Genomic DNA, 24,648 nt, shown 5'->3' with positions numbered 1-24,648 from the left:
ACTGGGCCCCATTGGGCCCCACCAGGCTCCTTCCCTTCTCAAGGACTTTGCTTGTTCTATTCTCTAACTTTCCACTTCCCTGGCCTCTTCTCACCCCTTAGATCTATCTAAAGTTGGTCCCTGTCACCCCCATCACTGTTACTCTTTGTCATAGAATCCTTGCAAGCACATAACACAATTGCTGATTACCTCTAAATTTGTTGGGGAAAAAAAGTGTCTGAAATTAAGGCTTTTCCATACAGTTTAGAATTGAAAGGAGAGGTGTGTATCTTGAAATTTGTAGTGCAGGTATCCTTTCTTCTAACTTCAAAGTGATACCTAATTAAATTACTAAGGTAGTGCTTCCCAAACCACTTGTGAGCAGCAAAGCCATTCTTTCAATTTTGAACGGAATTAATACATCTTTAAAATAGATTGTACTGTACCATGAAGTAAGCATTTTAAAAGTGAACGTACACTGACAAAAGCATAGGTGGGGTTAGCCATACAAACAGCTGTTGTTGTTTATTGCTGGGTGCCTTTGAGTCACTTCCGACTCATAGCGACCCTATGTACAAAAGAATGAAACACTGCCTGGTACTGAACTAACCTCACAATTGTTGCTATGCTTGAGCCCATCTTTGAGCCACCGTGTCAGTTCATTTCACTGAGGAAATTCCTCTCTGACCCTCTGCTTTACCAAGTATGATGTCCTACTCCAGGGACTGGCCCCTCCTAATAACATGTCCAAAGTATGTGAGATGAAGTCTCGTCATCCGGCCTTCTGAGGAACATTCCAGCTGTACTTCTTCCGAGACAGATTTGTTCATTCTTCTGACACTCCGTAGTATATTCAGTATTCTTTGCCAGCACTGTAATTCAAATGGATCAGTTCTTCTTTGGTCTTCCTTAACTGATTGTCCAGCTTTTGCATGCATACTAAGTGATTGAAAATACTGTGGCTTGGGCCAGGAGCACCTTAGTCCTCAAAATGACATCTTTCCTTTTTACACTTTGAAGATGTCTTTTGCAGCAGATTTGCCTAGTGCAATGCATCCTTTGATTTCTTGACTGCTGTTTCTATGGGCATTGATTAGAGATCCAAGTAAAATGAAATCTTTGACAACTTCAATATTTTCTCTATTTATCATGATGTTGCTTATTGGTCCAGTTGTGAGGACTTTTTGTTTTCTTTATGTTGAGGTGTAATCCATACTGAAGGCTGTACTCTTTGATTTTCATCAGTAAGTGCTCCAAGTCCCCTTCACTTTTCAGCAAGCAAAGTTGTGTCAATAGCGTATTGCAGGTTGTCAATGAGTCTTCCACCAATCCTGATACCGCATTTTCCATCATATAGTCCAGCTTCTTGGATTATTTGCTCAACATACAGATTACATAAGTGTGGTGAAAGGATACAATCCTGACGCACACCTTTCTTGACTTTAAACCACGTAGTATCCCCTTGTTCTGTTCGAACAACTGCCTCTTGGTTTAAGTACAGGTTCCTCATGAGCACAATTAAAAGTTCTGGAATTCCCATTCTTCGCAATGCAGTCCATAATTTGTTATGACCCACACAGTTGAATGCCTTTGCATAGGCAATAAAACACAGGTAAACATCTTTCTGGTATTCTCTACTTTCAGCCAAGATCCACCTGACATCAGCAATGATATATCTGGTTCCATGTCCTCTTCTGAATAGGGCTTGTATTTCTGGCAGTTCCCTGTTGATACACTGCTGCAGCTGCTTTTGAATTATCTTCAGCAGAATTTTACTTGCATGTGACATTAATGATATTGTTTGATAATTCCTGCATTCTGTTGGATCACCTTGGAATGGGCACAAATATGGATCTCTTCCAGTTGGTTGGCCAGTTAGCTGTCTTTCAAATTTCTGGGCATAGACAAGTGAGCACCTCTAGCACTGCATCTGTTTGTTGAAATGTGTCAGTTGGTATTCTGTCAGTTCCTGGAGCCTTGTTTTTCACCAGTGTCTTCAGTGCAGCTTGGACTTCCTCCTTCACTACCGTTGGTTCTTGATCATATGCTTACCTGCTGAAGTGGTTGAATGTTGACCAGTTCTTTTAGGTGTAGTGACTCTGTATTCCCTCCAGCTTCTTTTGATGCTTCCTGCATTTTTTAATATGTTCCCCATAGAATCCTTGAATATTTCAACTTGAGGCTTGAATTTTTTCTTCAGTTCTTTCAGCTTGAGAAGTGCCTAGTGTGTTCTTTCCTTTTGGTTTTCTAACTCCAGGTCTTTGCACATTTCATTGTAATACTTTACTTTGTGTTCTCGAGCTGCCCTTTGCCAAATCTTTCGTTCAGCTCTTTTACTTCATCATTTCTTCCATTTGCTTTAGCTGCTCTAAGTTCAAGAGCAAGTTTCAGAGTCTTTTCTGACATCCATTTTTGTCTTTTCTTTCTTTCCTGTTTTTTAATGAACTTTTTGCTCTCTTCATGTCTGATGTCCTTGATGTCGTCCCACAACTCGTCTGGTCTTCAGTCATTAGTGTTCAGTGCGTCAAATTTATTCTTGAAATGGTTTTTACATTCAGATGGGATATACTCAACGTCGTACTTTGGCTCTTGTGGACTTGTTTTAGTTTTCTTCATCTTCAATTTGAACTTGCATGTGAGCAATTGATGGTCTATTCTGCAATTGGCTCCTGGCATTGCCCTGACTGATGATATTGAGGTTCTCCATCATCTCTTTCCACAGATGTAGTCTGTTTGATTCCTGTGTTGATTCCATCTGGCAAGTTATACAACATGCGTAGTTGTCATTTATGTTGTTGAAAAAAGGTGTTTACAATGAGTAAGACATTGGTCTTCCAAAATTCTCCACATGATCACCCATATCATTTCTGTCACCAAGGCCATATTTTCCAACTACTGATCCTTCTTTGTTTCCTACTTTCAAATTCCAGTCACTTAGTAATTATCAATGCATCTTGTTTGCATATTTGATGAATTTCAGACTGCAGAAGCTGATAAAAATCTTCAGTTTCTTCTTCTTTGGCACTAGTGGTTGGTGTATAAACTTGAATAATAGTCGTATTAACTGGTCTTCCTTGTAGGCATGTGGATATTATCCTATCACTGACAGCATTGTATTTCAGGATAGATCTTGAAATGTTCTTTTTGACAATGAATACTACATCACTCCTCTTTAATTTGTCATTCCCAGCATAGGAGACCATATATTGTTTGATTCAAAATTGCCACTACCAGTCCATTTCAGCTCACTAATGAAATTTTAGAATCTTAAAGGAATTGAGTCTTTGGGTGCCTCAGACTGTTGGATGCCAGCAGATGGCTTTTTGAACCACCTAGATGTATCTCAGAAGAAAGGCTGGCAATTGGTTTCACGAAGGCCACAGCCATGAAAATGAGTATAGTGCAGTTCCACTTTGCATGATTGGGCCACCATGAGCCAGAATTATATTAAATAACTGGTTTTGGGTTAGGAACAATTTGTAGTTAGGACCCAAAGACGTGATAGAAATGTAGGCTTCGTTAGGTTATTCAAGATACACGCATAAAGCAGATGTTATTGGGGGAAAATTGAGAGACTGAGGGAGACTATGAGAGTTGTGGGTGAGGATAGAAGAAGGAGAAATGGGAGAGACAGATACAAACAGAAAAGGAGGCAAAGAGCAATAAATATCAGGTGGCACCAGGCCCTTTAAGATTCTAATCAAGGACTGGAGTAAAGGGCATCCCTCCTTAGCTGTTTCCTGAGGTTGTTGGAGGTGGACGGTGGTTATCCTGTTCACACTTTGTTGTGTCATTACAAAAGACCAGGTGACAGAGTGCCATCTGATTTCATTAGACAGTCTTTGTCTAGAAAACTATTATTTCCTTCCCTCTGGGTCATATTACTGAAAAGCTCTGATTTCTTGTTTTAAATCTCCTAGAAATAATTTACCAAGGTTTAACTTCTGGTCCATAAAAATAGTTTGTTTTGTTTTTTTCTGGGTGGGGAAGGGTGGTACATTTCTCAAGAGGTACACGTATGTGCATAGCAGTTTAAGAACCAAAGAGCCAACATCTAGTAATTGTAAAACTTTTGAAGGAACAGTTAGGGCTAGTCCTGTAGACTGTAGGTTGTTCACTGACTGTGTGTTTGCCTGCAGTTTGCCACGAGTCCTGTGCAGCATGCTGGGGGCCCACAGAGAAGAACTGCCTGGCCTGCAGAGATGCCCTCCAAGTGCTGAGAGAGGGTGGCTGTGAGAGCAGCTGTGGTGAAGGCTTTTACAACAAGCAGGGGATCTGTAAGGGTAAGTACCGGGCTTTTGATGTCAAAGCACCTTCTCCTTTGCTAACATCTTTTTTATTCAAATTGAAACACCAATAACCATCATTTCCTCAACAAATACGTGAACGGTTGCAAAATTGAACAGTGTTTTCTGATGCCTGGGTTTTTGGAAGTAGATCGCCAGGCCTTTCTGCCAAAGTGCCCCTGGGTAGACTTGAACTACCAACCTTTTGGTTAGCAGCCGAGCTAACTGTTTACACCACCCAGCGATTCGTTTTATAGGTAGGATTCCCTTTAATCGTTCTGGTGGTTTGTTATGTCATGTGCTCATTATAGCGTCATTCTACAAATGAAGACAGTGAAGCTTGGGCTGCTTGCTCAGGATTCCCAGTTATAAGGAGAAGAGCACGGTAACTACCTATTTCCTTTCTCCAGATCCCAAACTACTTCATCAGTCAATTCCTTTGGAATATGCGTGAAAACAAAGAGACTTTCTTACACCAGCCAAGGGCAGACCCACCTTTGGTGTTGGTGCCGTTGACTTAAAGCTGAAGCAGTTTATTCTACTCTTAACACTCACTGCCATGATAATATGGGGGCAGTGGTGGTTCGGTGGTACAATTCTCCACTTCCATGAGAGGGACATGGGTTGCATTCCCGGCCAGTGTGCTTCATGGGCAATCACTACCTGTCGTCAGTGGAGGCTTGCATGTTGCTATCATGCTGAAAGGTTTCAGTGTAGCCTCCAGATTAAGATGGACTGTGAAGAAAGGTCTTCTACTTCCAAAAATCAGCCAGTGAAAACCCTATGGATCACAATGGTCCTATCCACAACCAATCATGGGGATGGCACAGGACCAGGCACATTTCCTTCTATGTGCGTGGGGTTGCCACAGGTCAAGGGCTAACTCTATGGCAGCAAACAAAAACTACAAGCCATAATAACAAAAGTTAAACCAGCTTAGTGCTTCCTTATGCCAGACACTATTCCAGGTGCATTTTAAACATTAACTCACTGAGAGGCACGAAAGTATGGGGAAAAAGAAAAACCTTGGGCAAATTAATCTCTCTATGTGTCAGTTACCCTTTTATAAAAGGGGGATAATAGCACCTTTGGTAGACAGAAGAGGTCAATCACAGAACCTGTGATTGTTATTTTTTATAGCAAAAGGGACTTTGCCAAAAATATGGTTAAATGAGGATCTTGAGATGGGGAGATTATCCAGGTAGACCCAATGTAATAATAAGGGTCCTTAAAGAAGGGAGGTAAGGAGGGTCAGACTCAGAGAAGGGGATGTGAGGATGGAAGCAGAGCTCTGGGTGGTGATCAAATGATGCGAGAAAGAGGCCATGAACAAAAAATGCAGGAAGGAAGTCGTTTCTCCCCTAGAGCCCCCAGAAGGAGCACAGTTCTGTAAAGACCCTGATTTTAGGGCTTCTGACCTCCAGAACTGCAAGATAATGAGTTTGTATTGTTTTAAGGCACTAAGTTTGTGGTAATTTGTTACAGCAGCAGTAAGAAACTAGGACACACTCAACTCAGAAGACTGTTGAGAGGATTGAGTTAATACATGTAAAGCAGTTAGAACAGTGCCTGGCACAGAGTGAGTGCTATGTGAGTGTTGGGTGTTTAATCCTCACAACAATTTCATGAAGTAGGTGTTCTTATCCTCCTTATTTTCCAGATGAGGAAACAGAGAGATTAAGAAACTTGCCTAAGGTCACATGGCTAAGAAGTAGCAGAGTGGGGATCTGAGCCTAGGTCTTCTGGCTCTAGACCTTAACTGCCTCTGAACCACTGCGCTCCCTCTCTGTAATGTGATACCACCTTATGTACTTCTGCCTATTTTTCTCTCTTCTCCTTCCCATCATCCCCTCCCCCCCCCTTTTCTTCCTCCTTCCCCTTGCCTCCTGTCAGTCTTTAGATGAGCAGCAACCCTGTAGATGTTGTCAGGTCTACAGGTAGGCATCCTGAAATGAATGAAAAGTTTGAATTGCATTTTCTGCAATGGTGATACCCGGGGACGGATTACCCAATAAGCACGATACACACAGGCTTACTTACTAATCTGTAGTACACAATTTCACCTCTTTTTCACCCTTGTGAAATTGCTTCCTACAGGTTAGTAAGTAAACAATTTAACGTGTGCGTACCTTGCTTACTGTGAGCCCCTGTGTGCCTTGCTTACTGGTTAATCCACCCCTGGTCATACCTATAGAAAGGCCAGGATGACTTTATATATATATGTATTTATAACCAAGTCCACTAAATCAATAAAGATGTGAAGCCCCATAAAACTTTCCCGAGTTATTGTCCTGATTTTGTTCAGTGAGCGAGGCGACAGCAAAAATGAGGTGATCTTTGGGACTTAACAAATCCACTTGCCTTTGGGAAGAGAGAGAGCCCCTGGCAGCTGCTTGCTTAAAGCTATGCAGAGATCCATCAGCCCTGCCGGTGTGAGAAGTCTGCTGAGTACAGATGAGCCACAGGTGGCTTTTGTGTGGATTCAGGAGAGAACAAGGGAAGAAGAGCCAGGCTGCCATTTGCCTGAGCTTTTTAATGTTTCCTGCCAGCATCACTTTGCTGCTCAGTTAAGCTGGATGTATTCTCTAAAGGTTGACAGATGTCAAATTTGCACTAATCCAAAGGCCTAAAGACATTTACCCTTTGGATCCCTTAGGAGGGCAAGAGTATACACCTGAAATGCTATCTGTATAAATTTCAAAAAGTGTTAGACAGGAAACTCCCAAACAGGAGAATGGACTATTGCTGACATCAATCAGCCAGCTAACCTACTGGTCAACAAATGATTACTGAGCACATACCATGATCTGAGACTTTGTGATTCGATTGACATTAACCAGCAGGCATTTTAATAAAGAAGACTGAAGTTTATACTTTTCATAAAACTGTTAGTCTCTTAAGTTTTTATCAAGTGCCTTCAGAAATGTTCATATAAATTTTTTCTAGAACAACAGTGAGCAAGGTTACTGATTGGTATCGGAATGTTAATTAAGGCGTCTGAAGCTGATAATGCTGCCTTATTTCCAATTCAGATTAGTGCTATTCAAGATAAAGACCTGCTGGTGTTGGTTTAATAATTTATAACCAAGCAGCTCGTATCTGTAGAAATCTCAAAGTCAAGTGCTGAGAAAAATCCCCTATGGCCTATTATAAGTATGCTGTGACTGAAAGAATTTACAGCCACTAAGTTTATCTGTGGTACTCATATAGAGTTTTACAAATATTAAATATAAAGGGTGGGGCAACTTAAAGGAAAAAAAAAAACTCTCATTCTTTAGTCTTTTAAGTACTTGTGCTGTTATAAAGGGCTTTTCTGACTCCAGCTAACATCATAAATCAAAGCAAGTTCAGAGGTTCCTGTTAGCTATTTTTTTCTCTCACCCTTCCTTCCTTCCTCCTCTCCCTTCCCTCCGATTTTTTTTCCTCTTTCTTTCCTTTTATCCTTGTTTATTTATATCTTTTAATCTTTTTATTTTTATGAGCTTCTGTGAACTGGGTATTGCCGTTTTGAGTGTAGTATTTTTAATGTTCTTAAATGATAGTGTGTTACATAGTTCCGAGTCCCTGAGTGTTGCAAATGGTTAATGTGTTTGCCTGCTAATCAAAATTTTGGGGACTGTGTCCACCCAGAAGCACCTCAGAAGAAAGGCCTGGCAAACTACTTTTGAAAAATTAGCCATAGAAAACCCTATGGTGTACAGTTCTGCTCGAACACACGTGAGAATGCCGTGAGTCAGAATGGACTCAGTGGCAACTAGTTTGGCTCCGTAGTTCATTCTGTTTCCTACTTTTTCCCTCAGCACTATGTTTTTAAGATTTACCCACGTTGCTCTATCATCTGATCCATTGCTTCTCACTGCTGCATAGCACTTCCTGGTCTGCACCTCCCAGAGTTCACCCATCAACTCTGTCAGTGACAGCGTCTGATTGCCTCCATCCGTGCTTCACCACGAAAACACCAGTGAACAGCCTCAAACATATCCCTTTACAGAGCTGTGTAACAATTTTCCTGGGATTTATACCCAGGAACAGAATTGTTGGTTTCTTGTTGTTGTTGTTAGTTGCTGTCAAGTTGGATCCAACTCATGGCAACCCCATACAACAGAATAAAATGTCGCCCGGTCCGGTGCTATCTTCATTATCGTTGGTATGCTCAAGTCCATTGTTGCAGCCACTGTGTATTTTGAGTGCTTTCCAATCTAGAAAGCTAATCTTCCAGCGCTATACTGGACAATATTCTGTTGTGTTTTCAACTGGCTAATTTTCAGGTGTAGATCACCAGTCCTTTCTTGCTACACTCTCTTAGTCTGGAAGCTCTGCTAAAACCTGTCCACCATGGGTGACCCTGCTGGCATTTGAAACGCCAGTGATATAGCTTTCAGCATCATAGCAACATGTAAACGACCATCGTACAACAAATTGACATATTGGTGGTGGCATTGGTTTCTAGGGTCTGCATGTTCTCTTTCACTAAGTAGTGCCAGATTACTTACCAGAATGGTTGTGCAATCTACATTCTCAAACTCCACATCCTTGGAACTCTGCCATCTCCATATTCTTACCACCATTTGGTGTTCTCAAACTTCTAATATTTTGTGGACAATAGGTATAAGGTGACATTTGGTGTAAATTGCATTTTTCTGATTACTAGTAAGTCTGAGCATCTCTCTCTTTCTCTTTTTGCTTTAGATGAAGGTTTACAGAGCAAATTAACTTCTCATTGAATAATACAAATATTGTTTTGTGACATTGGTTGTCAACCCTACCACCTGTCAACACCTTCCCCTTCTTGACTATGAGTTCTACATTACCAGCTTTCCTGTTCCCTTCTGCCTTCTTGTCCTTGCCCCTGGGTTGATTGCCCATTTAGTCTCATTTTGTTTTATGAGCTTATCTAATCCTTGGCTGAAGGGTGAACCTCAGAAGTGACTTCAGTACTGAGTTAAAAGGGTGTCCAGGGCTATACTCTTACGTTTTCTTCAGTCTCTGTCAGACCAGTAAGTTCTGGTCCTTTTTTTTTGTATGAGCATCTTTCAGCTCCTGTTGGATTTTTAAATTTCCTCATCTACGGATAGCTTTTTAATGTGTTTTCCACATTGTTTTATTGGCCTTGCTGCCTTTGTATTGTTTATTTTCTGAAGTTCTTTGTATGTATTAGATATTAACCCTTTTCATTTTGAAATATGCAAGTCTTTCTCCATTTCGTTATCTGCCATTTTACTCTGAGTATAGCAGCCTTTGTTGAACAGAAATCCTTGACTTGTCATTTTTTGCTTTAAAGTTTTGCTTTTGAGTTTTTTTTTAAGAAGTCCTAGTTGGCCTCTGAGGTCATAGAGAAATTGTCCTGTGTTAATTTCATGGTTTTTATCTTAACTTAGATTTTTGATCTGTCTGAAGTCTACCTATGTATTTGGGCCTAAGTAGGGATTTAGTTTTATTTTTCCCCACCTGTGAGCCAGTTTTTCTAGCACCATCTAGTAACTCAATCTATGCTTCTCCACTGATTTGTGAAACCACCTTTATCGTATGTTAAATTCCCATACGCACATAGGTGTGTTTCTGAGCTCTGTATTTTATTCCAGTAGTCTAAATGTCTGTTCTTGCACCAGTATCACACTGTTTTGTTTTGTTCGTTGATTTCTGTTGCTCTGTAGTATGCCTCAGTATCTGCATGGGCAAATCCTTTTTCCCTTTCTTCTTCATCCCAAAGTTGACTTAATTATTCATGGACTTTAGAGCAAGTTTATTGAATTTCTTTAAAAAAAAATCGACTGGAATTAAAAAAATATTTTATTGTGTTTTGGGTGAAAGTTTACATAGCAAATTAAGTTTTTGTTTTACAGTTTTTATACAAATTGTTCCATGACACTGGATATGTTTTTCAAAATGTGTCAATACTCTAATTCTTTCCATTCTGTTTGCTCTGTTTCCATTAATGTAGCTTCCCTGCCCCTCCTTAGCTTCTCATCTTTGTTTTAGGGTAAATGTTAACCATTGGTCTCATATAGTTGATTATTTAAGGAAATACAGTATTCACGGGTGATTGTTCATTTTATAAGCCAATTTATTTATTATTTAGATGAAAGGTGATCACTGGGAGTGGCTTCAGTTCCAAGTTCAAAGGGTATGTTAGGATGATAGTCTTGGGGGTTCCTCTAGTCTCTATTAGTCTAGTAGGTCTGGCCTTTTTTTAGGAATTTGAGTTTGGTTCTACATTTTTCTCTCTTTCTATCCTCTGTTGTGTCCCCGGTCAGAAAGGTCAGTAATGGTAGCCAGACACCACCTAGTTCTTCTGGTCTCAGGCTAGATGAGGCCGTGGTTCATGTGGGCTATTTAGTCCTGTGGACTAGTTTCCTCTTTGAGTCTTTGGTTTCCTTTATTCCCTTTTGTTCTAGATGAGTAAAGACCAATAATTGTATTTTAGATGGCTGCTTACAAGCTTGTAAGTCAACCAGAATTTTTATTGATAATATATTGAAGTTATAGATTAGTTAGGAGAGAAATGGCACCTTCCTAGTAATTTTATTAACTTAGCAAATTTCCCTCCAAGTACTACTTCAGCTATGTTCTAAAACATTTTATTCGTAATGTTTTTATTGTTATTCAATTCTAAATATTTGTTCTTTTGTAATTACTACAATTCTTCATTTCCAAAAAAAATCTACTTAGCTTGTAGTATATCCAGTTCTGTTGAGAAGAGTCAGTTTTAGAATTTGAAGGTGCAGAAGTTTTTATGAAGGATAGAAAGAGACTGGTCGGACTCATTTTCTTCCTTTTTTCCAGTCGTGAGCCAAGGGAATGATTTTCCTTTTCTCTAATATGAAGGAAATTATCTTTGCCCATTTACTGCAGATCGACTTGCCTCACATATTTGCTTCCAAAGAGATGCTGAATCCTCCAGGATGCAAGATGGAAAGTTTGGCCCTGTTACTTAGCATCTTTTTTCTCAATTTCTTGAAATATTTTTCGGGAAGTTAGCATGGAGTAGTTGGATTAAGAGAGCAGACAGAATAAATCTTTATAGAGTTCTCTATTCTTAAAGAGCTGGTTATTTGGTAGTGAGAAGGTTTGAACATTTGTTTTTTAGGGATTTAGCCAATGAGTGTAGCTAGATCCATAGATTTACCTACAGCTGGTCTCACCTTCTTTCACTCCCAGATATTGTTGTTGTTAGTTGCTGTTGAGTCAGTTCCGACTCATGGCGACCCTGTGTACAACAGAACAAAACATTGCCTGGACTTGCAACTTCTTCACCATTGTTGGTATGCTCCAGTCCATTGTTGTGACTACTATATTTTCAGTGTCTTCAACCTAGAGGGCTCATCTTTCAGCTCTATACTGGACAATTCGAAAACCATAATGTTTTCATTGGCCAATTTTTAGATGTATATCACCAGGCCTTTCTTCATACTCTGTTTTAGTCTAGAAGCTCTGCTGAGACCTGTCTACTGCGCGTGAGGCTGCTGGTATTTGAAATACCAATGGCATAGCTTCCAGCATCACAGCATCATGCAAGTCACTACAGTACGACAAATTGGCAAACGGGTGCATTTTTTCCCCCTCTCTTCAAGGCTCGTTTCTCCCCCTGTACTTTGGAACCCGTTTTTTTGGTAGGCTGTTCTTTCATCGATTATTCAAATTCTTTCCTTTTTTAAAACCCTCCCCAGGATCTCTATATGCTGAAGTCTTTTGAATATTAGAAAGACAAAACACTCCCTTTTCCTCCTGTTCCCTTTTTAATTATTTCCCTGTCCATAAGCTCCATTCACTGCCAGGGGCCTTTAAAAGAACAGTTTTATAACCATGGCCTTCACTTTCGTTCTGTCCAACTACTCCACTGAAACTGCTGTGGCACAGGTCATCCATATCCTCATGTCTAAACTTAACGAACTCCGTTCAGGCTTTATTTGTCCTTTCCGCACTGCTAATGACTTTCTTGCTAGACTTCTTCCTCCTTTAGCTTCTCAGCCACCATGCTTCTGTTTTCCCTCCTACCTTCGGATCATTTCTGCTTCACTTTGCTTAGTCTTAATTTAAAAAAAAAAATGTTTTTTTCGTTAAATGTTGGTCCTTGCCTACTTTTTTCTTAACCTCATGCTTTTCCTGAGTAAATCGTCTAAATTCTGGCTTCAGCAATTACCTATATTGTGATGACCTTTGGACCTCTCTCCTGAGCACCATTGGTATAAACCTGACTGCTTACTGGACTGAACGTATTCCAAACGAGGTCATCACAATCCCCTACACCTGCTTGCCTCCTCGTGTTCTGTGAGTGACATCACGGGTTCCCTAAACCAGGCCCCTGGACACCATCTGAGACACTGTCAGCTTCACACACAGTTAAGGGAAAAAAAAGGGAAAAATTGCATCACCAGAATTGTCAGATTTAGTAAATAAAAATACAGGATTTAGCAAATAAAAAAATGAATAATTTTTTTGTATAAGTTTACCCCAAACATTGCTTGAGCTGTACTAAAATATTCACTTTTTATCTGAATTTCAAATAACCTTTCCATCTTGAGTTAACTACTTTTAATCTCTTGGCATAGTTTCCTACAGTCATTCGTGTATATATATATTTGTGTGTGTGTAGATATATATGTTTATGTTATAAGCATGTATTTTTATATGTTACTAAGCTTTATAGTTTAAAAATTCCTTGCAACCAAGAACTTTATTGGAAATCTGTGGATGTACATGCATTTACTACCATTTTATAGATGAAGCAAGTGAAGCTTAGAAGGAGCCAACTAAAGAGTAATTTAGCAATGGCAGAGCCATGAGTTGGAATCGGCTTGATGGCAACGCATTTGATTTTTGTTGGTTTGGGGGAGCCTGGGCTCTAATGCAGAACATAGTTCCTTCTTCATACCTCTCAAACCCATCACCTGTACTGCTACCCTGATTCAACCCCTGAACAGTTTGTTCCAAGAGCACTGACATTGTCTTCCAACTGGCCCCCCAACTCTTGTTCCTCGCCCCTCTGAGCTACACTCCAAACTGAAGTCAAAGTAATTTTTCTTATATGCAAAAATGTGCATCTTTCTACAGTGTTTAAAACTATCCTGAGGCTCCCGGTGCCTACCACAAGATAAGAATCTAGACAACATAGTCTGGCACACAAGGCTTTCCGTGATCTGGTCCTTCCCACCTCTCTAGCCCAATGGAGCTGCAGGTTCCCTGAACACTACAGGATCTCCCCGGTCTCCAAGCCTTTCCTTGTGTTGCTACTTCAGCCTGGAGTGCTTTTCCCCATCTTGTTAGCATGGCATGTTCCTGCTTGCTTTTCAAGACAATGCTCAAAGACCACTTTCATGAATCCATTCCTGACTTTTTCCACCTCCTACCACACATCTTTTTTTCAAAAATTTCACTGTGCCTATACAGATTTTGTATGTGTGATGCCTTTAATATTTCTAGTATTTTACATGTATGTCTCCCTCTATTAGAGTAAGCCCCTTAAAGCAGAGACCATGCTGATTTGTCTTTTGTGTCTCTACCACCTGCCACAGGAGTGTTGGCTACTAACTGAAAGGTTGGCAGTTCAGTCCACCCAGAGGTACCTCAGAAAACAGACCTGGCAATCTGTATCCGAAAGGTCACAGCCATAAAAACCCTGTGGAGTGCAGTTATACTCTGCAAGACATGGTGTCACCATGAGTCAGAATTGACTCAGTGGTAACTGATTTACTGGTACCACCTAGCAGAGTACCTCACAGAAAGCTTAGTAAATATTATTTTGGGGTAAATGAATAAGGGAATGAGCAGATCCTAGAACATTATGTGAAGTTAACAATTTTCACATAATTTTAGTAGCCCTGACCTTGCTTAGTGGAACCCTGAATTTCTGAATTCTTCCTCCAAGTAGTCTGCCAGGGAAAATAGAGGATAAAATATTTCAGACATACTTATACTAAAAGTATTATTCATTGTTTCTCTGAAATTTAAATTTATATGGACATCCTGTATTTTTATTTGCTATATCTGGCAACCCTACATCCAACCAAGGCCATTTTAACTTTAAATCACATATCAAACTGGATACACTGCTGGGTGTGCCTCAGAATATTTGTCATGCAGAGTTCAGTGAATAATTCTTCAGTTTCCCTTCAACTGTGAAAACACAGTAGAGTCCTTTGAAATGTTGGAATCAAGGAAACAGAACTCAGCTGAGCAGCCAGAGAGTGAGACTGCTATATTGATACCAACTGTGGACTTTGTCAAGAGTAGATTCATTACTTCTTTTGCTCACTATTCCCTTTCTCTGATGGCTTTTCCTCCCCCTCAGCTTGTGACCAATCCTGTAAGAGCTGTGGCCCTAATAGTACCACATGTCTCACCTGTACTGAGAAGACAGTGTTGCTCAATGGGAAATGCATTCCTGAATGCCCTGGTGGGTACTATGCTAATGCCACTGGCAAATGCAAAGGTAAGACACGGGTAATCACTGTCACCATCCAAGAGTATTTAACACATGTTTGATGATACTTGGTGCTATGTCCTACTCATTTGGGAGTTGGTGTGCATGTTGGGAAAATGTTACATTGAAAGGAATAATTTTTTCATTATATAACCTATGTATATTCAGTATAACTGGGAGATATGGGTGGATGCTGGTGGACTAGTGATTAAATGATGAACTTCTGCATGTCAATCATAATTAGAGATCATTTGATTCATATGAAATGTCAAAAATATATTTAAGATCTTCACACTGCCCTGTCTACTTGTAAACCATCACTAACTTTGGTTATAGACATGACAGAATCATTCTGTAGATGGCATTTTAAACTCATATATTGGCAACTACAACATATCACAAAAATTTTCAAAGAAGGTAAACCAAGTTTAATAGCTGGCAAAGCTAAAGTCTCTATCAATTGAAAATTTGTTTTTTATATGCTACTTATATATTGTTTCTTTCAGACTTGCTGTTAGGTGCCATTGAGTTGATTATGACTCCTAGTGACCCATGCACAATAGCATGAAATACTGCTGGTCCTATACCATCCTCACTATCATTGCTGTCTTTGAGCCCATTGTTGCAGCCACTGTGTCAGTCCATTTTGTTGAGGGTCTTCCTCTTTTTCACTGACCCTTTACTTTACCAAGCATGATGCCCTTCTCCAGCAACTGGTCCCTCCTAATAAACATGTCTAAAGCATGTGAGATGACTCTTTAAAGAGGTCTTTCGCAGCAGATTTGCCCAACACGATACGTCATTTGATTTCTTGACTGCTGTTTCCACGGGTGTTGATTGTGGATCCAAATAAAATGAAATCCTTGACAACTTCAATATTTTCTTCATTTATCTTGGTATTGCTTATTGGTCCAGTTGTGAGAATTTTTGTTTTCTTTATGTCGAGGCATAATCCACATTCTTTTGGATTACCTTCCTTTGAAATGGGCACAAATAAGGATCTCTTCCACTCGGTTGGCCAGGTAGCTGTCTTTCAAATTTCTTGGCATAGAAGAGTGAGTGCTTCCAGCATTTGTACCTGTTTGTTGAAACATCCCAATTGTTATTCCGTCAATTCCTGGAGCCTTGTTTTTCACCAATGCCTTCAATGCTGCTCGGACTTCTTCATGCAATACAATTGGTTCATGATCATATGCTGCCTCCTGAAATGGTTGAATGTCAACTAATTCTTTTTGGTACAATGACTCTGTGTATTCTTTCCATCTGCTTTTGATGCTTCCTGTGTTGTACAATGTTTTGCCCATAAAACCCTTCACTATTGCAACTCAAGGCTTGAATTTTTTCTTCAGTTCTTTCAGCTTGAGGATACTGAGCGTGTTCTTTTTGGTTTTCCAACTGCAGGTCTTCGCACATATCATTTATAGTACTTTATCTTCTTGAGCTGCCCTTTGAAATCTTCTGTTCGGCTCTTTTACTTCATCATTTCTTCCATTTGCTTTAGCTACTCTACATTCAAGAGCAAGTTTTAGAGTCTCTTCTGACATTAATTTTGATCTTTCCTGTCTTTTTAATGACCTTTTTGCCTTCTTCATGTATGATGTCCTTGATGCCGTTGTACAGCTCGTCTGGTCTTTGGTCATTAGTGTTCAGTGCATCAAATCTGTTCTTGAGATGGTCTGTACATTCAGGTGGGGTATACTCAAGGTTGTACTTTGGCTCTTATGGACTTGTTTTAATTTTCTTCAGCTTCAACTTGAACTTGCATTTGAGCAATTGATGGTCTGTTCCATGTTTAGCTTCTGGCCTTTTTCTGACTGATTATATTGAGCTTCTTCTTCATTTGTTTCCAGAGATATAGTTGATTTGATTCCAGTGTATTCTATCCAGTAAGTTTCACGTGTATAGTTGTCGGTTATGTTGTTGAAAAAAGGTATTTCCAAGGAATAGGTGATTGGTCTTGAAAAATTCTATTGTGCAATCTCTGGCATCATTTCTGTCACCATGCCATATTTTCCAGCTGCTGTTCCTTCTTTGTTTCTAACTTTTGCATTCCAATCACCGGTAATTATCAATGCATCTTGATTGCATGTTTGATCAATTTCAGACTGCAGAAGTTGGTAAAAATCTTCAGTTTATTCATTTTTGACGTTAGTGTTTGGTGCGTAAATTTGAATAATAGTTATAGTAACAGGTTTTCTTTGTACACATATGGATATTATCCTATTACTGACAGCCATGTACTTCAGCATAGATCTTGAAATGGTCTTTTTGATACTGAATGTGATGCCATTCCTCTTAATTTGTGGTTTCCAGCATAGTAGACCATATAATTGTCTGATTCAAAATGGCCCATACCAGTTCATTGCAGCTCACTAATGCCTAGGATATCTATCTTCAGGCATTTCATTTCATTTTGACAACTTCGAATTATCCTAAATTCATACATCATACGTTCCACATTCCAGTTATTAATGGATGTTTGCAGGTGTATCTTCTCATTTCCAGCCGTCCCACCTCAGCAAATGAAGGTCTCAAAAGCTTTTACTCCAGCCACGTCATTAAGGTTGACTCTCCTTTGAGGAGGCAGCTCTTCCCCCATCATATTTTGAGTGGCCTTCTAACCTGAGGTGCTCATCTTCCAGCACTTTATCAGACAGTGTTCTGCTGCTACTCATAATGTATTCACTGGCCAATTTTTTTTGGAAGTAGATCCCCAGGCTTTCTTCCTAGTCCATCTTAGTCTGGAAACTCCACTGAAACCCGTCCACCATGGGTGACCCTGCTGGTATTTGAAATACCAGTGACATGGCTTCCATCATCACAGCAACATGCAAGCTACCACAGTACAACAAACTGATAGATGAGTGATTACACCAACTAAACTATTAAAACACTCTCATTTGAGACTTCATAAGTTTCAACTTCTATATGCTTGACTTGTATCTTTCCTTACAGGGAACTCTGAGAACTTATTCCTGCCTGGCACTCCTTGATTGTCCTTCCTGTCTGAAATTTACACACACATTCTCACTTCTACTTAGTGACTCTTAGTGGCAAGACGTTAAGTCCTGTCTCACCATATCTCCTCATCAACCTCCCCTTGATCTGTCAGCCTCTGTACTCACCCAGTATTCTTCCTCTTTCCCCAGTACACCAGCCCCAGGCTCTCATCCTGTCTCCATAGTCTCTGCTCCCAGCTCTTGACCACTGTCCTCCAGAGTTCTCTTCTCACTTCTGACTCCAGCCCTTCCAAAGGTCTGGTGCAGGCTGTCAGTACTACCACCCGTCTCCTAGAGTAAGAGATGTCCCACTGTCACTGCCCAAGGCCAGAGCAGGGGAGATAGGTTCCCGGCATTGTCACATGTGGTGTTAGGTTTTTTAAAGTAATTCTTACTTAGAATCATAGAACGGTAAAACTGGAAGTATCTTAAACAATCGTTTAGTCCAATCTCTTACTTTGCATATGTAAAGGGACCTAGGCCTGGAGAGACTCGAACTTGATAGAGAACATAGATGAGTGAGTGGATGAACTGGACAAAATTCCTGGTGCTCTCAACACTCTTTCCTATTCAGACAGTATGGGTTTTTTTGGCGGAGACAGTCCTAAGGCTGTATCCCAGAATTGCAAATAATGAGCTCTGTCATCTTGGGCAAAATTTTTAAACTCTCAAGACCTTAGTTTGTTCATTTGTATACAGTGGTTAATAATACCTACCTCATAATATTGCTATGAGGATGAAAAGTGATACTGTGCACAAAACACTTAATACAAACACTAAATAAAAGGTAGGTTAATCTATGGATGGTATGAATTGTTAATGTTCTTAGCAGCTAAGTGAAAGGTTGGAGATTTGAGTCCACCCACAGTCACCTTGAAAGAAAGGCCTGGTGACCTACTTCTGAAAAATCAGCCACTGAAAACCCTGTGGAGCACAGCTCTACTCAGACACACATGGTATTGCCATGAGTTGGAGTCAAGGTGACAGCAGCTGGACTGGAATAAAAACTAGGCTGTGGTAAAAAATGAGTAGAGGGGTTTTGTGGCAGTTCTGGCAATATAACCATCTCACAACATTTGTTTTTACTTGGCTGGTGTTGTATTTGAAGGGGGATTTGAAATCTAGAGGAGAGGAATTCTTAGCACATAAGATGCCGAGCCACGGAGTGGGTTCTTTAGTCACCTGCCATATTGGATTGCCCTTTCATTGTCTTCCTTAGTTTGTCATAACTCGTGTGCCAGCTGCTCTGGACCTACGGCCTCTCACTGTATAGCCTGCGCCCACCCCAATGTGCTGCGCCAAGGCTACTGTTTGCCCAGCTGTGGAGAGGACTTTTACCCTGACCATGGGGTCTGCAAAGGTACTGTTAGTGTTATTGTCACTCTTAACAGACTTTCCCAGCACAAAGACGTATATAATTTTTCCACTGCTGTTACTTTTCCGTACCACTTTTCATCCAGTGTATCTTATGTGGCCACATATACATTTTATACAATTTTTTTTTATTATAATAGGTTTAAGAAGGAATAATCTGAAAAATCACGTTTGAATATTTGTGAAAATGCCCAAAAGTTCATGAATTTTCTGACTATACTAGAGGACAGTATGGTTTCCATTGTTTTCTTTGGTGTACATTAAAACAAAACCAAGTTCTTATTTCCTTCTTTTCCACTCTTCTAGCTTTGCTAATTCGCCTTCATTTTTGTTTTTCCCTGAAGAACTTCTTTTTGTTAATGATACTGCTGAGCAAGCTGAGAATCACAACCAATGCCTCTGGGCTGAGTAAAATGGAAAATTCTAAATAGCTGTTTGCCAAAGAAGGCTTTGGGCTCATGAGGAGAGGGCAGTATCATTGGAGCCTTTGGAAACTAGAATATCGGGAACAACACTTTAATTAAGTGAAATTAATTTTTATTTATTTATATGTTGGCCACCTAAGAAAAAGAATTGGAGAATAGTTTGAGAAAATATAGTTAAAACAGGGCAGCTGCAATAAACAGTTTGAAAAATAAAATTTAGAGAAATATTTGAAGGAAAGGAAAAGAGTTAATGGTATCAAAATGTGGGCATGAGATGGCTTGAGTACTATATTTGGCTCTGATTTTCACAAGTAGCCAGGGAAAATAAGAAATTGTGATGGATTGTGAAATTATTGTTGCTATTCAAATAGTGCCTTGCCTAGAAAAGTGCTATTTCTCCATCTAAATTCTAAGAGGAATTTGTTGCCTAGACCCTTAGATAATGGGTGTTGGTTGGCATACTGTACAATAACACAACAACCATTTTTGCAATAGACACAGTAATGTCCTTCATATGAATGCATCTTAAAATCCTCAATAAAAAACGAGGGCATAGTGTTAAATTGTCATTCACTGAATGTGTTTCTCTGGAGAACCAAGCCAATACTGTCTTGTTTGCTGATTTTTTCATGATCTAGCCTGACAGTTCTTAAAGGACCTGAGAGGTGTGACTAGTTAACATCCCCCTCATTTTGCCTTCTACAGATATTACTGTTATCACCCCTGTGCTTTGTATAGAAGCTAGAAAAACAATATTCTGGAAGAATGGATCTGGTGAACTTTTCTAAGTGGTTTTGATTTAATGATCCACTGTCCTTGGTTGTAAAATATATTGTCCTTGGTTGTAAAATGTATGTGATCCTTGTGATTGTTTTCTGCATTTTGTTCCTCTTTGCAGCCTGTCATTCCTTGTGCCTGACTTGTGTGGGTCCAGAGCCCTCTCACTGTACTCAGTGTAAGAAGCCAGAAGAAGGATTGCAAGTCGAGCAGCTTTCTGGGGTAGATGTCCCCTCTGGCGAGTGTCTATCCCAGTGTAGAGCCCAATTTTACTTGGAGAACACTGGGCTGTGTGAAGGTGAGTAAGAATGATTTGAGAAAACATTAGGTAGCTTCTGGGCTTATCTCTTGAGATCCTGTGAGGTGAGATCAGAGCCAGGAAGAACTTTGTTTTTATATAACAATGGCTCCAGGATGCTTGTGAATGAAGCAGAAGACTGAAATACAAAAGAGTAGCCCCCACTGATGTCCTCTTCCCCTTTGTGAATATTGTTGTTAGGTGCCCTTGAGTTGGTTCTGACTCATAGCGACCTTATGTACAACAGAAGGAAACACTGCCTGGTCCTATGCCTCACAATCGTTGCTGTGTTTTAGCCCATTGTTGCAGCTACTTTTTTCAATCCATCTCATTGAGGACTTTCCTCTTTTTCATTGACGCTCTACTTTACCAAGCATGATGTCCTTCTCCAGGGATTGGTCCCTCCTGATAACATGTCAAAGTATATAAGATGAAGCCTCACCATCCTTGCTTCTAAGGGGCATTCTGGCTGTACTTCTTCCAAGACAGATTTGCTCATTGTTCTGGCAATCCATGGTATATTCAATATTCTTCATTTTTAACATTATAATTCAAATGCATTAATTCTTCTTCAGTCTTCCTTATTCATTATCCAGCATTTGCATGCATGTGAGGTGATTGAAAATACCATGGCTTGGGTCAGGCATGCCTTAGTCCTCAAAGTGACGTCTTTGCTTTTTAACACCTTAAAAGAGGTCTTTTGCAGCAGATTTGCCCAGCAATACATTGTTTGATTTCTTGACTGCTGCTTCCATGGGCATTAATTGTGGATCCAAATAAAATGAAATTCTTAACAACTTCAATATTTTCTTCATTTATCATGATGTTGCTTATTGGTCCAGTTGTGAAAATTTTTGTTTTCTTTATATTGAGGTGTAATCCATACCGAGGGCTATGGTTTTTGATCGTCATCAGTAAGTGCTTCAAGTCCTCTTCACTTTCAGCAAGCAAGGTTGTGAATAATAGATGACCTAAGAGAACTAGTCCCTCTCACTCCCAGCCCCCCCCAAAGTTTATACTCTCAGAAGTTCTAGACAGAATTTCTTTCACTTATTAGTATGGATAGCTAAGAAAGACCACGAGCCCATTGTAGAACTCCATTTATTATTTGTTCTAATTTATTATTCCAAATATGAATGCATCCCAGGCAAAATTGGACTTCTGTTAAAATTTAGAAGTGATTTCTGCCATTGGCTTGGCACATCCTCTATAGAGAAGTGATACCATCCTGAATAATTTGACTCAATAGCCAGGGTCGTCATCCATGGGTGGTGCAGGGGATGAAGGGAAAGGAAATAGTTTCCTGGGAGGTGAAGAGGATTTCTCTCTTCCCCTGTAAGGACCTGCATTGCTGTTTTGTGAATTGTTTGAATCTCTAGCTCCCTAAAAAAAAACAAAAGTATGTATGTATATGTAGATAGATATATAAATCATTCATTTAGCTTATATTTTTCATTGTAAATGTAACATATGTTCATTAAAGGAAATTTCTAATGAAAAAAGGTAGGAAAATAAATGTGCCCAATACCCTTCACCTAAACCCAATTACCTTTTACCAGTTTGCTGTATATTTGAGTCTTTTTTCATGTGCATAGCTTTGGGTCTTTGTTTTTGCAACACAGCTATAAGCATACTGCAGTTCAATTTTGTATACTAGAAGCTTCAGTTTCATACTAGAATGCATCATCACTTGGAAATGCTGGATTTCAAGGTTAGGTTAAAAAATTTCAGACACAGGGAGTAATATGGTATATAGTAGGACATATGCAGAATTGCAATTCAGAGACCCCAGGCCAGACACTTAACTTCTCCGAGCCTTTGCATCCACAGCATTAAAATAGGGATAATTACCTTTCAGGAGGCTTATTGCCAGGATCAAAGGAGGTTAGGCCTTGGCATATTTTAAAGCCCCCATCACAAGGGGTATAAATCTCAGTCCATTATACTCAGGTGTTGAGGGACATTATTGTGATGACTTTCTCCTACCTGGGAGGCACCAGACTCCAGGAGGTTTTTACATTGTACCTAGAAATTACGGGAAAGGTCACTACTCTCCAGCCATCTTGGCAACAGCACATAAACACATTGCCCAAACTCTCCGTGGTCCCTTAATGTTCCATGGCTCTGTTTTCATACCACTTGTGGAGTATGGAAGTCTCTGCTGATGTTAACAGTCCCAGTGCCTTCCCAAGATACGTACTGCATAGCCCTCTGCTCTGAATTCCGGGTGATGCCTCAGAGGGAGATGTGTTTCCCTGCTTGAGGGACCCAGAGACACTGGAGGTGGGAAACATGGTGGTCTCTCCTCTCTAATTGCTTCTCAAGTCTCTTCAGTGGGTTTAGGTTTACCAGACAAGCTACCTTGGGCCACTTCTTCTATCTGCCAAGCCCCAAATTCCCTAACACAAATAATTACAGTAGGCAGCCCCCTGCTTGAAGTAAGCAAAGTTTAAGGAAAAAATATAAGCATGTCTCTTAATTTTTTTTTTTTTTTTTTGGCCACACAGTGCTACAGAAGAGATTTTCAATTTGTTGGAATCTGTAAAACTAGTCTGCACAGTTCTACACAACTTTGTACTATGTTTTCAGAAGTATTAATTTGAACCATAGACACATTAAAACTCACTGCTGTCTAGTTGATTCTGACTCATAGTGATCCCATGTGTGTCAGAGAAGAACTGTGCTCCATAGAGTTTTCAATTAAATTTACAGAAGTATATCACCAGGCATTTCTTCTGAGGTGCCACTGGGTGGATTGGAACCACCAACCTTTAGGTTAGTAGCTGAGCACAACCTGTTTGTACCACCCAGGTCTTCCAAAAACACAGTCTTTCAAAGAATTCAGAGAAATGCTATGCGAGACCCTCAGTTTCCATGCCCACTGGTTGAAAAGCCAGAGAAGGCCTTAGTAGATTCTTCATTGTGGGCTAATGACTTGGTTTTCCCTGTGGCACAATGATCTCAGGAGAAATCAAGAAGGAATCGTCCCAGTGGTCAGCATAGCTATCCACTACCTACAGTTTTGTGCCCTATATTAAAAATGTGGAAACCCTGGGGTGCAGTGGTTAAGTGCTATGGCTGCTAACCAAAAGGTCAGTGGTTTGAATCCGCCAGGCACTCCTTGGAAACCCTATGGGGCAGCTCTACTCTGTCCTGCAGGGTCAGTATGAGTTGGAATTGACTTGTTGGCAATGGGTTTGGTTTTTGGTTTTAATGTTAAAAATGAAAGTGGAGAATTTGTTGTAGGTTTAAAAGAGAAAAAAAAAAAGTTAACACTTTAAAAATTAGGACTGTAAGTAAAAATCAGAGTAACTAGTGTTATTCAGCCTAGAAAATACATTTGTTCTTGCTATTTGCAGTAGTTACCAGTTACCAAAACATCAACCTGTTGCACTGAGTTGATTCTGACTCAAAGCATCCCTATAGGACAGAATAGAATTGCCCCATAGGGATTCCAAGGCTGTAATCTTTACAGAAGCAGACTGCCACATTTTTCTCCCAAGGAACAGCTGGTAGGTTTGAACTGCTGACCTTCTGGTTAGCAGCTAAGTGCCTAACCACTCACTCCAACACCAGGGCTTCTTTACCAGTCATCAGGAACACTGGATTAGCGAATATTGAACCATCCTTGCTCAACTTCAACTGGGAATATGTTCGTTAAGGAACTCAAATTTTTTGCCATTCTGAGCATGTCCAGAAATAACCGTGAAAATGCTGCAAGTATTGATTTGTAGGTTACAAAGAAGCTTTTGCAAGCAGGCAAATTCTCAAGTAGAGAATTTGCATATAAATTCTGTAATGTTATTGTTAGAGACTGTGATACAGTTTGGTACCCACCATGAGTCAGGCATTGTGAGAAGTACCTTACTTGTTTTTCTCACTTAGTTCTAATAAGAGCCTTATGGGGTCAGTGCCACAACTATTTTATAGGAGAAGAAACTGAGGCTCAAGAGGTTAAGGCTATAACTTGCTCAAAGTCATGTAGCCAGCAAGGAGTAGAGTCTGATGGATGCCTCAGTCAGCCTGACTCTAAAACCCATGCTCTTAATCATTATGCAATTCCATTTTGATCTCTGAAGAGGTACAGCCA

General features: G+C 40.0%; 1 protein-coding gene and 1 long non-coding RNA gene across 7 annotated transcripts in view; one reads left to right on the top strand and one right to left on the bottom strand.

Annotated features, from left to right (window-relative positions):
* Nucleotides 1-24,648, top strand: part of FRAS1 (Fraser extracellular matrix complex subunit 1) — a 532,476-nt gene that overhangs the window by 257,023 nt on the left and 250,805 nt on the right. For 3 of the 4 annotated variants that reach the window (XM_049885933.1, XM_049885936.1, XM_049885932.1), the window contains exons 15-18: nt 4,119-4,262; nt 14,554-14,694; nt 18,904-19,044; nt 20,382-20,558. In XM_049885933.1, coding sequence (XP_049741890.1) covers nt 4,119-4,262; nt 14,554-14,694; nt 18,904-19,044; nt 20,382-20,558 — 603 coding nt within the window. The remainder of the gene's footprint in view (nt 1-4,118; nt 4,263-14,553; nt 14,695-18,903; nt 19,045-20,381; nt 20,559-24,648) is intronic. The other variant, XM_049885934.1, reaches the window with a different exon arrangement.
* LOC126077038 (uncharacterized) overlaps nt 1-24,648 on the bottom strand; it is a 124,706-nt gene that overhangs the window by 66,352 nt on the left and 33,706 nt on the right. The window contains exon 3 of one of the 3 annotated variants that reach the window (XR_007517649.1): nt 17,811-17,975. This is a non-coding gene — a long non-coding RNA (uncharacterized LOC126077038). Of the gene's footprint in view, nt 1-17,622; nt 17,976-20,854; nt 21,942-24,648 lie in introns of those variants that run through there. The other 2 variants (XR_007517648.1, XR_007517647.1) reach the window with 2 other exon arrangements.

The sequence above is a fragment of the Elephas maximus genome, chromosome 5 (genome assembly GCF_024166365.1).
Source record: "Elephas maximus indicus isolate mEleMax1 chromosome 5, mEleMax1 primary haplotype, whole genome shotgun sequence".
Lineage (NCBI taxonomy): Eukaryota > Metazoa > Chordata > Mammalia > Proboscidea > Elephantidae > Elephas > Elephas maximus.
Note: the sequence above shows the minus strand (reverse complement) of the source record. Positions and strands in the feature narration are given on the sequence as shown.